Genomic DNA, 12,664 nt, shown 5'->3' with positions numbered 1-12,664 from the left:
TCTGGTTCTTATTAGTTGCATCCAATAATTTTTGGTACAATTTTAATTAACCTTCAAGATTTGAAAAAAAAAAAAAAATATAATCCTAATTTGAATTTTGAATTCTTTGTTTGATATTCTGAAATCAATTCACCGTTTGATATAAATCGTATACCAAAATTAGAATTCAAATTCATTCCTATCTAATTAAACATTCTAAATTTAAATAGCCAAAATTTATGCTTTATTCCATAAATTAAGGATAAATAATTATCATGAATTTCTTTTTTCCTAAAAACCAGGCCCGTCCCAGAGGGTGGGCGATAGGGGCGACCGTCCATGACCCATCTTTTAAAGGGGCCCAAATTTTTTATGGAAATTGTTATATTTAGAAGATAATACAAATAATTTTTTTTTAATTATTGATTTATTATAAAAAACTTGATGACATTTGTGTTTTTTAAGAGCCCATTTTTTTCTTTCGCCCTGGGCCCAAAATATGTTTGGAACGGCCCTGCTAAAAACCATCTGGTATACATTGCATGAGACGATTTGTGGTTGAGCTGGACCATGACCACGATCGTGCACACCATCCCGGTCGATCGTGGTCGTGTTCCTTCGTGTTGTAGACGACAAATGTAAACGGCCAATGAAAATGTTTCCTCCTTCTTGATCGTTCAACTGTCAATTTTTTAAGTTTTTAATTTTTTTTGAAAAACTCAATATCTATATAAATCTAATAAAAGCTTCACCTTTCATCACATTTTACTCTCATTTTATAAACCAAAAAACACATGGAAGATTTGGAATTGTTAAATGTTTTTGACTTGGATGATGACGGCGAATTCATCCCGACCTTCTTCAATGTTGTGCAACACATTCACGATGAAGAAAGTCTTTGTTGCTCGTACAAGGGATGTCGTCAATCGTGATCGTCAAGCCGCACACGACTTATTGATAAGTGATTACTTCACCGATAATTGTCTTTACAATGATGACTCGTTCAAACATCGTTTCCATCTAAATAAGGCTATATTTTTACGTATTAGTAACGCTTTAGAAGCCTGTTATGATTTTTTCAAACAAAACCCCGATGTTAGAGGAAGAATGGATTTTAGTAGTATACAAAAGTGTGTGGCTGCGCTTAGGTATTTGGGATACGGTATAGCATTTGATGCATCCGACGAATACTTCAAAGTATCCGAGAGGACCGCAATTGATCGTGTAGATTGGTTTTGCACGTGTGTGTAGGAGGTTTTTCATCATGAATATTTGCGTAAACCTACTCCACGTGATATTGAGAGATTATACTTGGATCATGAAGAGAGCCATAAATTTTTAGGTATGCTTGGTAATCTAGATACTACGCATGTGGCTTGGGAAAAATATCTAAATGTATGGCGTGGTCAATTCACTCGAGGAGATATAGATGAACTATGTATAATCCTAGAAGCTGTCGCATCTCAGAATTTATGGATATGACATTCTTTTTTTGGAGTCGCGGGTTCTAACAATGACATTAACGTTCTTGGCAGTATCCACTTTTCAACGATATTTAGACCGACAAAGCACCTGATATGACGTTCATGGTAAACGGACATTCGTACAAATACGGTAACTACCTTTGTGATGGGATATACCCAGATTATTCTACACTTATGAAGGTATATTCGGTTCCTCGAAGTGAAAAGGCAAAGTTGTTCACAAAGAGACTGGAATCAGTAATGAACTATATCGAGAGGGCATTTGGAGTCCTCAAGCAGACGTGACATGTAGTGAAATATTAAAAAAAAAATAGTCCTAACATGTATTATAATGCATAATATGATCATTGAAGATCAAGGTCGAGCGATTTGCACGTATGATTCGGACGACGTCGTCATCCTGCTTGAAGGGTTCGTACCCGAAACGAATAAATTTTTATCATGTGAAATTCATAATAGCGAAACGTGTTGCAATCTTTGAGAATAAAGTGCTTATTGGTTAAGCCTTAACCTTTTAAGCTAAGGGTTTGGGTTCCCATTAGGATGGTTCTTCAGGGTAAAGTTTCCAAAAGAAGAAGAAGAAAAGTTAGCGAAGGCATGGGTGGTGGCTTCCGAAGATCCAATTGTAGGAGATAGTCAGCCTTACGGAAGTTTTTGGGAAAAAGTCGGAGACATTTTTTACGAGTTAATGGAAAGTGAAACTCAAATGCCGATCAAATTACGTCGAAATGGCGAGATATTCGACTAAAATGCACCGAGTTTGGAGGAATATACAACAACCTCCTAAACATACGCAAAAACGGCTCGAACGATTTTGATGTTTTCAAGGCGGCCATGGACCAATTTGAAAAAACAACGCCCCAAAATGGAAAGAACAAACGGAAGGAACTTCCCAATCTTCGGATTCAAAGCGTTCGAGAAACCCCGATGGAACTTCTCAACAATCGGACAGCCGAACACACATCGACATCAACGACGATCCGATAGATCTTGAAAATGACCAACCTCTTTGTCGGCCCGTTGGAAGAAATAAAGCAAAAAAAGCGGTGTCAACATCTTTGAATTCTAGTGTTATGGATATATTTGGCGATAAATTTGATCGATATGTGCAACTTCAAGAAACGAAGGCCAAGGTGATGACTCGGATGGAACAAAAAATGATCGAAGCACAATTATCATTTCAAGAGGCACAAGAGACACTCCCAACAAAAACCGATATGGAAATCTTGAAAAGGAAATCAGACGACCTTGAGGGCGAAGACTTGGAACTTTTCCAAGCGATGAAAGAGACGGTCCGAGCCCGACGTAGGCGTAAGGGGTAGTTTATTTTATTTTTGGTTGAAATTTTTAGTTTTTTTTAATGTTTTTTTAATGTAATTTTTATTTTTATTGTTATTGTTATTTTTTAAATTTCAATTAATGTAGTTTTAATTAATGTAATTTGGTATTTTAATTTAATGAAAAAACCAGTATTAAAAAATGATTTTAATGTATATTTGAATTAAATTTAAATAAAAAAATGAGGTGGAGTGGTTTGTTTAGTGGTAAGTATCTCATAGTTAGTGATAGAGAATGTGGTATGTGGTGGGTATAACGGATAATCTAACAAATGGGAAGACTTGGTTATTGAAAAGCGAAGGTTGATGGTTTGGCTAGTACCTAATTTCGAAATCAGTGAACAAGCGAATTGGGGAAGAAATCACTTTCGTACGAATAGCAATTGAAATCACTTTCGTACGTTTGGTGATGAGGATTCCACACGAAGGGTATTGATAATTTCGTACCAAGGGATGAAGTTTCGTAAGAAGCAGGAAGAAAAAAAAAATTAAAAGTTTCGTTCAAATGGTGTTGAGGATTTCGTACGTACGAACGCCGTTGAGGATTTGGTTCATATGGGTGATAAAGATGGATTCATACCAAATTGGGGAGGAAAGAAAGAAAAAAGTTTCGTAAATAGCCCCTGAAATTTATTTAGTTTAACACCTTTCTAAATTTTCGTACCAGACAAGATTTCGTATCCCTATGAATTCTTCGTATGTATGGAATGAAAAAGCAGAAGTTTCGAATTTAGCTCCTGAAGACTCGACAGTTTGACAAAATTGAAAATCTTCTTTGTTTTTTAATGGAAATAATTTTTTTGAAAACAGTCCCTTCAACTGTCGAACATTTAGCGGTTCATACCCAAATTCGAAAAAGGACTGTTTTTGCTGAAAATTGAAGAAAATGCATTTCAGTCCCTTGCAGTTTGTACGAATTTACGATTTATGCCCAGTTTCACAAATGGGCTAGAGTTTCCCATATTTGGCTGTTTTAGGCGCAACGGGCCCCTGCAAGTTTCAGAAAGTGAAAACTTCTACCCGGTTTTTGAAAAATCTTGCAACTTTCATCCAAAAAGTCAAAAATTTTCATAAATTGGAAATTTTTTGTGCCTTTTTCGTGATTGTTTTTCCGTGCAAGATTTTTGGTGATTCATTTTTGGTACACATCAAGGGAGAGTACCGTGAAGACTATTCCTTGGGCGCTTGTCACCCTTAATGGGTTTTATAATCATTTTTTGATTATAAAAGGGGGAGAATGATGGGTATTCGAAGCTTCTCGGGTTGGTCGAATATTCATTAGCGGATTTGAAGACCGATGTTACTTCGAGGGGGAGTTTGGTCTTGATCGCGCGAGCTCATTGGATACTGAAGCGGGGACATCTAATCCTAACTTTGAGGGAGAGAATGTTAGGGTACAAAGTCATGCTTGGATGTGGAGTCTTAGGTTTTACCCCTTTGTATGTGTAAATGGGTTGAGTCTTTCCTATAAATAGGAAGTGAGTGACTCCCATTATGAAAAAAAAGGAACCATTTGGAGTGTTAGACTAGAGAGAGAAACTCTGTACAAACCCATTAGTATATTCTTTCTAGATCTAATATGAGCCTACACATATTTATTTACTCCATGTGTTCTTGATTTTACATGATGATTCACTAGATCTTTCTAATTCCGCACATGCCATCATAATCAACACCACTACAATTTGTCGAGTAGCTCTACAAAAATAAATAAATTATACTTAAATGCATACCAAGAATCAGACGTTACAAAAAGAAAACACAAAATACTCAACATGTTAACGGCAAACACGATAAGCTCATTTAACCCTCATACGAAAAATCTAATTGAAAATAACCCTTAACCTTTAATGGTAGCAAACTGCTAATAAAAATACCAGACCCCATTATAGATAAAATCAAGTCTGATTTAAACAGTCCCTATTATGGTTCCATTTAGGTATTATTATTTAATAAAATTTTAAGTAGTATTTAATCAAACATCCTCGGATCAAAAAAGTTTACAATTCAACTTTAACACATGCAAGCATTAAAAGCCTAAGTTTATCTCCTAGCTATCAAGATCAAACAAAAAAACCATTGAACCTTAAGCAAATTAGTAAACAAAAAAAAAAAAAAAAAAAACATCAACGCAGACCGTGTGTATTGAAAAGCCCAATATATTATTAAGTTATTATACATGTCTAAGTTCAATATAAGGGCATCCATAATGCATTAAACTTATTATAGTTTAATGGATTGACACATCATCATTTTACTTACTATAGAACTCTATATAAATTTTCCCACAATGCATTGAACTCAATAGAGCTCAATGAAATATATATTTAATAGCTAAAAGGTTTCCTTTTTCCCATTGAACTCCATATCCATTGAATTCCAACATGGCATCCCATAATGGTAGAGTTTAATCCATTGAATGCTAATTAGGCATGCCACCTCATTCAACTCTCCCATTGAACTATGCATTGTGGATGCTCTAAGGTGTCTACGTCATCTTCAACTTCCAAATCAAAATAGATAAACTAAAAATATTGAATCATTCAAATCTTTTATTAGTCAAACAAAAATTCCATTCAACATTAATCTCACTTCATCTTCATTATCAAAACCATGTAATCCAAAACCCTTTTAAATTCCGAATAATTAATTATAAGTAATCCAAAACCGTTTTAAATTCAAAATAATTATTGAACTATTATGAATGAAAAGAAAGAAAACTGGAATATTAAAAGAAAAAAATATGAAGTCAACATACATATAGGTTGCAATTGAGGATCATTAGAGAGCGCAGTAAAGAGGCAACCATAGGGTCTTTTCTCTAACAGAAACTCAAAATTATAATAGAAATAACAAATACGAATAGATTATATCAAACCTAATGAAATCAAGATAAATCGCCATTTTTCTTCCAATTTTAGGAACAATTGGTTTCCCACTTTTTGATTTCTTTTTCCCGGCCTCTAGTATCTACTTACTATCGATTCCACTAATCTGTATATACAAAAGTTTGGGCCCAAAAAATTCAGTTTCATAATCAACGAACGATGACCGATTAGGGCATATGAGAAAGAATATCGTGAATTCATGGAGATGATGAAGTCTAAGGCATGTGAGGTGTATATCTTTAGAGTCTTAGTCTTTTATTTTTGAATATTCCATAATTATAGGTTCGTTAATTTTGGATAGAAATTGTAAAATTCCAAAACTTACATTATAAAAATGATTGGACCATATTTAGTCATACAATCACACAATAATTATGGTTTATATATGAACCTAAATCTCTCTCTCTTTCTCTCTCTCTCTCTCTCTATATATATATATATATATATATATATATATATATATATATATATATATATATATATATATATATGTGTGTGTGTGTGTGTGTGTTACCCGCCCTAATTTCAAAAACACATAAAAAAATCTACAGACACCATAGTGAGAGAAAAGAGCAAAAGAAAGAGTTTTTGTTTTCCCGTTTTTGAAGATACACTTGCAGTGTTCCTTCGTTTCCCGGGGATCCAACGGTTCATGAGGGGCTTCCTAACATCGAGATCTTCAAATCCAATGGTTGAACTGTCGAGATCAGCTCCACAGGCTCGAGAATCATCGCTTCTGTTTGCTGCCAGAAATCAGAAACGTTTTTAGTGATATTCTTCTTTGTCTTTGTTTATTTGTTTACATATACTTGATGTGATTTAGTTCAAAGTATATGATGATTATTGTATGCCTCTAGTACATCTAGGAAGGACTTTGTATTTCTCAAATATTGGTGATGGTGAATTTGAAGTGGCTCTAGTAGTGTCGTGGCTGTACTCTTTTTTTTTTGAAAGGTTTCCACACTAAAAATTCCGGTGTTTTTATTGGTTAATTACTTATTGTTTTTGGTTGATTGTATTGATCATATAACCTGCATTGGGGCTGCTTTATTGCATGTGAAAATACCCTATTTGTTTGCATCCTCAAAGGTTCATTCAAAGACGGGAAAAGTTTAGTCAAACGAAGTTTTATTCTGCATTGTTATTTACCGTTGTGGCTGCATTTTTCTCATCAGTTTTCTAATGTACTTAATCGACAACCAGCAACAAAGATAAATGAGAGTTCTATAATTTAGTCATAGAGTAAAAATTTTCCAAAATTGGAGAAATAAATTAAGGCTATTGGTGAAACATTATCAAATTTTGTTCAATCTTTGGAACAAAAAATCTCAAGTTTAAGTGCGTATGTGACTACTAAAGTTGCGGAATTGGAAAGTGCTTAGAAGCTATTGAGTGAGAAAATTCTTTATTTGGTCAAAGAAGTTGTGGAGTCCAAATCCACTCTTTCGGTGAAATCTATAGACAAAGCTTGTGAGCCTATTAATCAAAATATTGGTTGCTTAGAAAAGACTACAGATCATGTTAAACTTGTTCAAGATTCTTTTAAGGAAGTTTTGCAGAAAACTGAAGCAAGTTTTCATGGATTGTCTCCTCAGTTGAGACCACTAGCTGAAGTACTTGAGACACTCTCGAGTCAAAATTTCAAAAAAAAAATGTGGGTTATTCACAAATGGGATAAACAGAGTTAAACAACATCACTCTCAACTTCAGTTCTAGTATCAACTCAATTACCTCCTTTCAGTGGTCCAAAATTTCCACAAAATATTAAAAGTGGAGAAACGTCATCCAGAAAAAAGAAAGTATCTCCAACAATCTCAACTTTTCAGTCACCAACAAACATTCTAGATATATCTTAGTATCATTTCATGAACATGAACTGTGGATCCAACTCAAGCAACAACAACGACTTAAGCTATTGAGAAAATTAATATATGAAACGGAATGGCATAACTATCTTTGATAAAGGAAGAAAGAAAGAGACAGGAGAAAGACATGAGTTTTTGAGGCAAGAAATTATTATCCGTAGGAAACAAAGCCATGTTGATGTTGATGCACGATTTGCAAACAAAATTTGGAATGAGATAGCTATCAGAGTTATAGCTTTTGGTGAATAAGATTTGTTTGATAGACTTCCAAAGGTTAGTTATTCTACAAATAAGAGATTACTCCAAAGGCTTTCACTTTTAAAGTTTTCTAGAAAAAGTCCATTATAAGCATGTTTGCAACGCAATACAAGGATTTATTAATACAATTTTATGCGATGAATGGGAAGGCAGAAGAGGATGTGTGGAGTTCGGTTGGTATAAAGGAACTTGTTGCTATTAATCCTACGTTAAAATTTTCAAATTTGTTTATTAATCATGACTTTGAAGTTGTTAAGTTTTATGGAGAGAAGTTTTTTCACATTTGTGGATTTTTCATTGTTGAATCCACATGATTCCATTGTCCTTATATATATATATATATATATATATATATATATATATATATATATATATATAGAGAGAGAGAGAGAGAGAGAGAGAGGTGGGTTCAATTGAGAAAATAAAAAAGGTTGAGAATGGGGGAATCATTCTCAGCCACTCATTTAATCTAAGCATAAAAGACACGGTGGCAAACTTGTAAATATCGTAATAACCTTCAATCTCAAATACGTAACTATAGAGAATTCGATAAATGTTCGTTCATCATCAAAAATTTTCCTCCAACCTTCAATAATCATCCATATTTCTTCAACTAAACCGGAATTTCTTCGTTGTTCATGAAATTGGAATCGGGGTTCTGGACTCGCAATCACAGTCGACATTGAGGGACTTAGAATCGGTACTCACAGGTTCCCAATCGGATTTTCGGAAATCAAAATTAAATTGAGAAATCGATCAGAGATAGGATGTCGCATCTGAAGTCGAAATCGGAAGTATATGATGATTTGGAATTGATAACTTGATGTTTTTAACATTTTTAAAATAGTTAACTTGTTTGCACTCCAACTGTTTGATGAAATGCATAAACTAAATTATCACGTTATATTCGCATATGAATATGTTTTCTCACCTGAATCAGTATATGATTATTATAAACACAAAACAAATATGCAAGTCTGTATGTTATTCATATGTGAATAACATATAAAAATTATATATATATATATATATATATATATATATATATATATATATATATATATATATATGTCAAAATACCTTCAATATTCATAAGTGAATATACCTTGTAATATTCATATGTGAATATACTATATAATATTCATAAGTGAATATATCATCTAATATTCACAAGTGAATATACTTTGTAATATTCACATGTGATATACCATATAATACTATGTAATATTCACATATGAAATATTATTTAATACTCATAAGTGAATATACCATCTAATATTCACAAGTGAATATACTATGTTAATATTCACAAGTGAATTCATCGTCCAATATTGAAATATGAGTATACTATGTTTATTATATACTATATTCACATATGAATGATACTTAAATTGTAAAAAAAAAAATCATACTTTTTATTAATAAGTGAATAACGAATGTACTGTAATAAAACCTGATTCAATGTTATTAATTTATGAATAACGATAGCTGAAAATATAAAAAAAAAATTATTTTATCTTAAAACTATATCAATATGGATGTCTATTTGTAGAGAATAAAAAATCATGAATTTTGGTATATTTAAAATCATTTTTTGATAAAAATAGCTTATAAAAAAAAAAAAAAAAAAAAAAAAAAAAAAACGAAAAAAACTATGTTTTTGTATATATTAAGGTACTGATTAGCATAGTTTAAGGAAATATGTTATGTTGGAAAACACATGTGCATTCGTTTTCCATTTTCGCCGGTACGTTGGAGCCTTTTGTGGCAAAAATAAATGATTGGCTGAGAATGATTCCTCCATTCTCAACCTTTTTTTTTCTCAATTGAACCCTCTTATATATATATATATATATATATATATATATATATATATATATATATATATATATATATATATATATATATATATATATAGAATTAGGTTCAAATGTTTTCAATAAGTATTGTGTGCCTCTAACAACCAATCAAAATTAAGAAAAATAAAATTCAATAATAAATAATAAAAGGGTGTAATAGTAATTTTGTCACACTTAATTATGGTAAATATTTAAAACATTTAATATCCTTTAAATTAGGGTGATTTGTTTGTTAACCCAACAAAAACGACAGCCATTCATCACCATCAACATTGTCGTATTCTTTGTTTCTCCTCACCAAGTTCGACAACCATTGCCGCCCAATACCATCGTCGATCACCAACGTCATCATCTTCATATGTTGTCGAGGAGAGATAGACTAATCTAACTTGCGATTCTGGAAGAGATGAGGGGCGGAGATGCAATCTGCTCTAATGATGATGCGATTCTTGTGTGTGTAATTGACCCAACGGTGATGCAATTCTGCGAGTCTCAATCTTTCCTGTTCCCATGAAAGGTTTTGCGATTTTTTCCCTGCAATATTTGATTTACTGTTCTTCTACATCTTGATTGCTTTCAATTCTTCCTCTGAATGTTACTGATTTACGTTTCTTCACATGGATCTTCCATTTGATTTATTTACTGATTTTTGATTCTTTGATTTTCGATTATCCTTCCTGTTGATTTCTGATTTCACTAGTATGCCCATTGTGCTCTCATTCTTCTTTAATTTTAAATATCCATCATTCAAGTTGATTTTGTAATTTAGAATCTGACTTAAATAATGATAGATTGTTCTTGATTTTCCATTTGTTCTTTGATAGTTGATTGTTCTAAATTTGTCTTTGATGAAAAGGGTTAAGCTGGCATTCTGTCAGAATTTGCATGAAAAGGGTTAAGCTGGAGGGTTTTTTTTTTTTTTTTTTTCATATCAGAATGCAAACACATGTTCATTTTATTAGAATATAAATATTACATAAACCATGTGTTGCTAATAATTCCAACAGAATACATTTATACATGTTTTAAAATGTTTATGCATAAAGAAGAAATGACTATGATTTAAGTGCATTCTGTAATGTGTTCTGTAATAATTTATTTATATAAATGCAATCTGTTAGAATTTATCGGAATTTATTGTTTTATTCTATTTAATGCACTAAAAATTTTAATATCTGAAAGTTGATTATGTTTTCTTTGTGGATTTAGGTTTTGAAGAAGTTGCCATTAATGTGGAAAATGAAGGAAACATGGAGAACTAGAGTGCATTCTAACAGAATGTATTCTGTCAGAATTAATAAATTGTTTCTTAACAATAATATTCTTTCGGAATGGATTAGTGTTTTTATTAGATTTTGATATTTTTTTTTTCTTTTTTAACCATTTTTAGTTTTAATCTTTAAGAGTAAATGTAATCTTTAAACCATTGTTTGTCATAATTTTTTTAGAATGAATGTAATAACTGTTTATAGTCTTATTCTTTACTAGATTAATGTAAATAGTGATTCTAAAATAATAAAATTTGTATTCCTTGGAAAATTTTATTTTTGATAATATGTTGTATAATTCTTTAAGCATGTTTAATATAAAAAGTATCTTGAATAAAACCATATTCTACAAGAATAAAACCGCAAATATATTTACTAGTTTATTGTTGATTTTTTGTCATTCTGGCAGAATAAAATCGGTTATTATTAAAAATAATATTAAAATTTAATTATAATTAATTTAAAAAATTCAGATTTTTAAAAATAAGGGAATTAATGATCCCTTAAAATCCAAAAATTTCCTTTTTTAAAATAGGTTAATTGACCAAATTACCCTTTTGCTAAAAATTTTGTGATTATATAATACATGTTACCTTATTGTAATATCATAGACCTTCAGATCATGACTGTTGATTTTTTTCATCCAGTGGTCTAGATCTGTGCATTCTGGCACACAATAGTCAGTAAAAACAAAATAACCTAAGCATATATATATATATATATATATATATATATATATATATATATATATATATATTCAAAACACTTTTGACAACTTATTAACTTTTTTAAAAAAATCAATAAGACAGTAAACAATTTTCAAAAAAAAATCCCAAAGACCCTTTTAAAAAATCAAAACCGTAACAAAACATTAGGGATGAGCAAAAACCGAACCGAAAACCGGAAAACCGAAAAAAACCGACATAACAAAAACCGAAAAACCAAAACCAAAGCAATAACCAACGGTTTAGGTTTGAATTTTACAAAAACAGGAAAATAACGGTTTGGTTTGGTTTTGACATATAAAACCGCCCATAAAAACCGAACCAACCCACACATATATTATTTAGAGTAAATTACTGAAATCGTTCCTATGGTTTGGTCAAAATTGCACGTTTGGTCCCTAACTTTTTTTTGCACTCGGATCGTTCATGTGGTTTGATTTTATTATGTTATTCGTCCCTATGGTTCGGTCAAAATTCCACGTTTGGTCCCTAACTTTATGTATGTAAGAGACGAAAAACGCAACAAAATCAAACCGCAGGGACAATCCGAGTGCAAAAAAAAAAGTTAGGGACCAAACGTGCAATTTTAACCAAACCATAAGGACCATTTCAGTAATTTACTCTATTATTTATTATGTTTTAAACTTTTAGTTTTAGACTTTAAACTTTATCCCTTTAGTACTTTATGTTTATTTTCAAAAAACTATTAATGGTGATAAACTTTAATCTTTTGAACACTTTTATGCTTTTAGAATACTAGAATATGTACTATTTATTTTAGTATATTTAAAGTAGATACAATACAATTTATTGCTACGTACTTTCACCGGGTTTGAACCCAAAAACTAGAAAACAACAGGAGCTTATAAACCCACGGTTTAACCTAAACCCAACCCGGAAAACCGAAAAACCGAACCATGTAAAAACCGAACCTATATGGGTTTAAAAACAGAAAAACCGATTTTCTACGGTTTGGTTTGGTTTTAGCCAAAAACCGAACC

General features: G+C 31.6%; 1 protein-coding gene across 1 annotated transcript; it reads left to right on the top strand.

Annotated features, from left to right (window-relative positions):
- Nucleotides 1-813: 813 nt before the first annotated feature.
- LOC145040715 (uncharacterized) lies at nucleotides 814-1,230 on the top strand. Its single transcript, XM_078988622.1, has one exon. It carries the CDS (start codon nucleotides 814-816, stop codon nucleotides 1,228-1,230), a length of 417 nt encoding a protein of 138 aa, XP_078844748.1.
- The last annotated feature ends 11,434 nt before the right edge of the window (nucleotides 1,231-12,664 follow it).

This window comes from Lactuca saligna, chromosome 4, assembly GCF_052625555.1.
Source record: "Lactuca saligna cultivar CGN05327 chromosome 4, ASM5262555v1, whole genome shotgun sequence".
Taxonomy (NCBI): Eukaryota; Viridiplantae; Streptophyta; class Magnoliopsida; order Asterales; family Asteraceae; genus Lactuca; species Lactuca saligna.
Note: the sequence above shows the minus strand (reverse complement) of the source record. Positions and strands in the feature narration are given on the sequence as shown.

Excerpts from the sequence above, each read along its gene's own strand:
- LOC145040715 (XM_078988622.1), top strand. The coding sequence starts at position 814 with ATGACGGCGAATTCATCCCGACCTTCTTCAATGTTGTGCAACACATTC.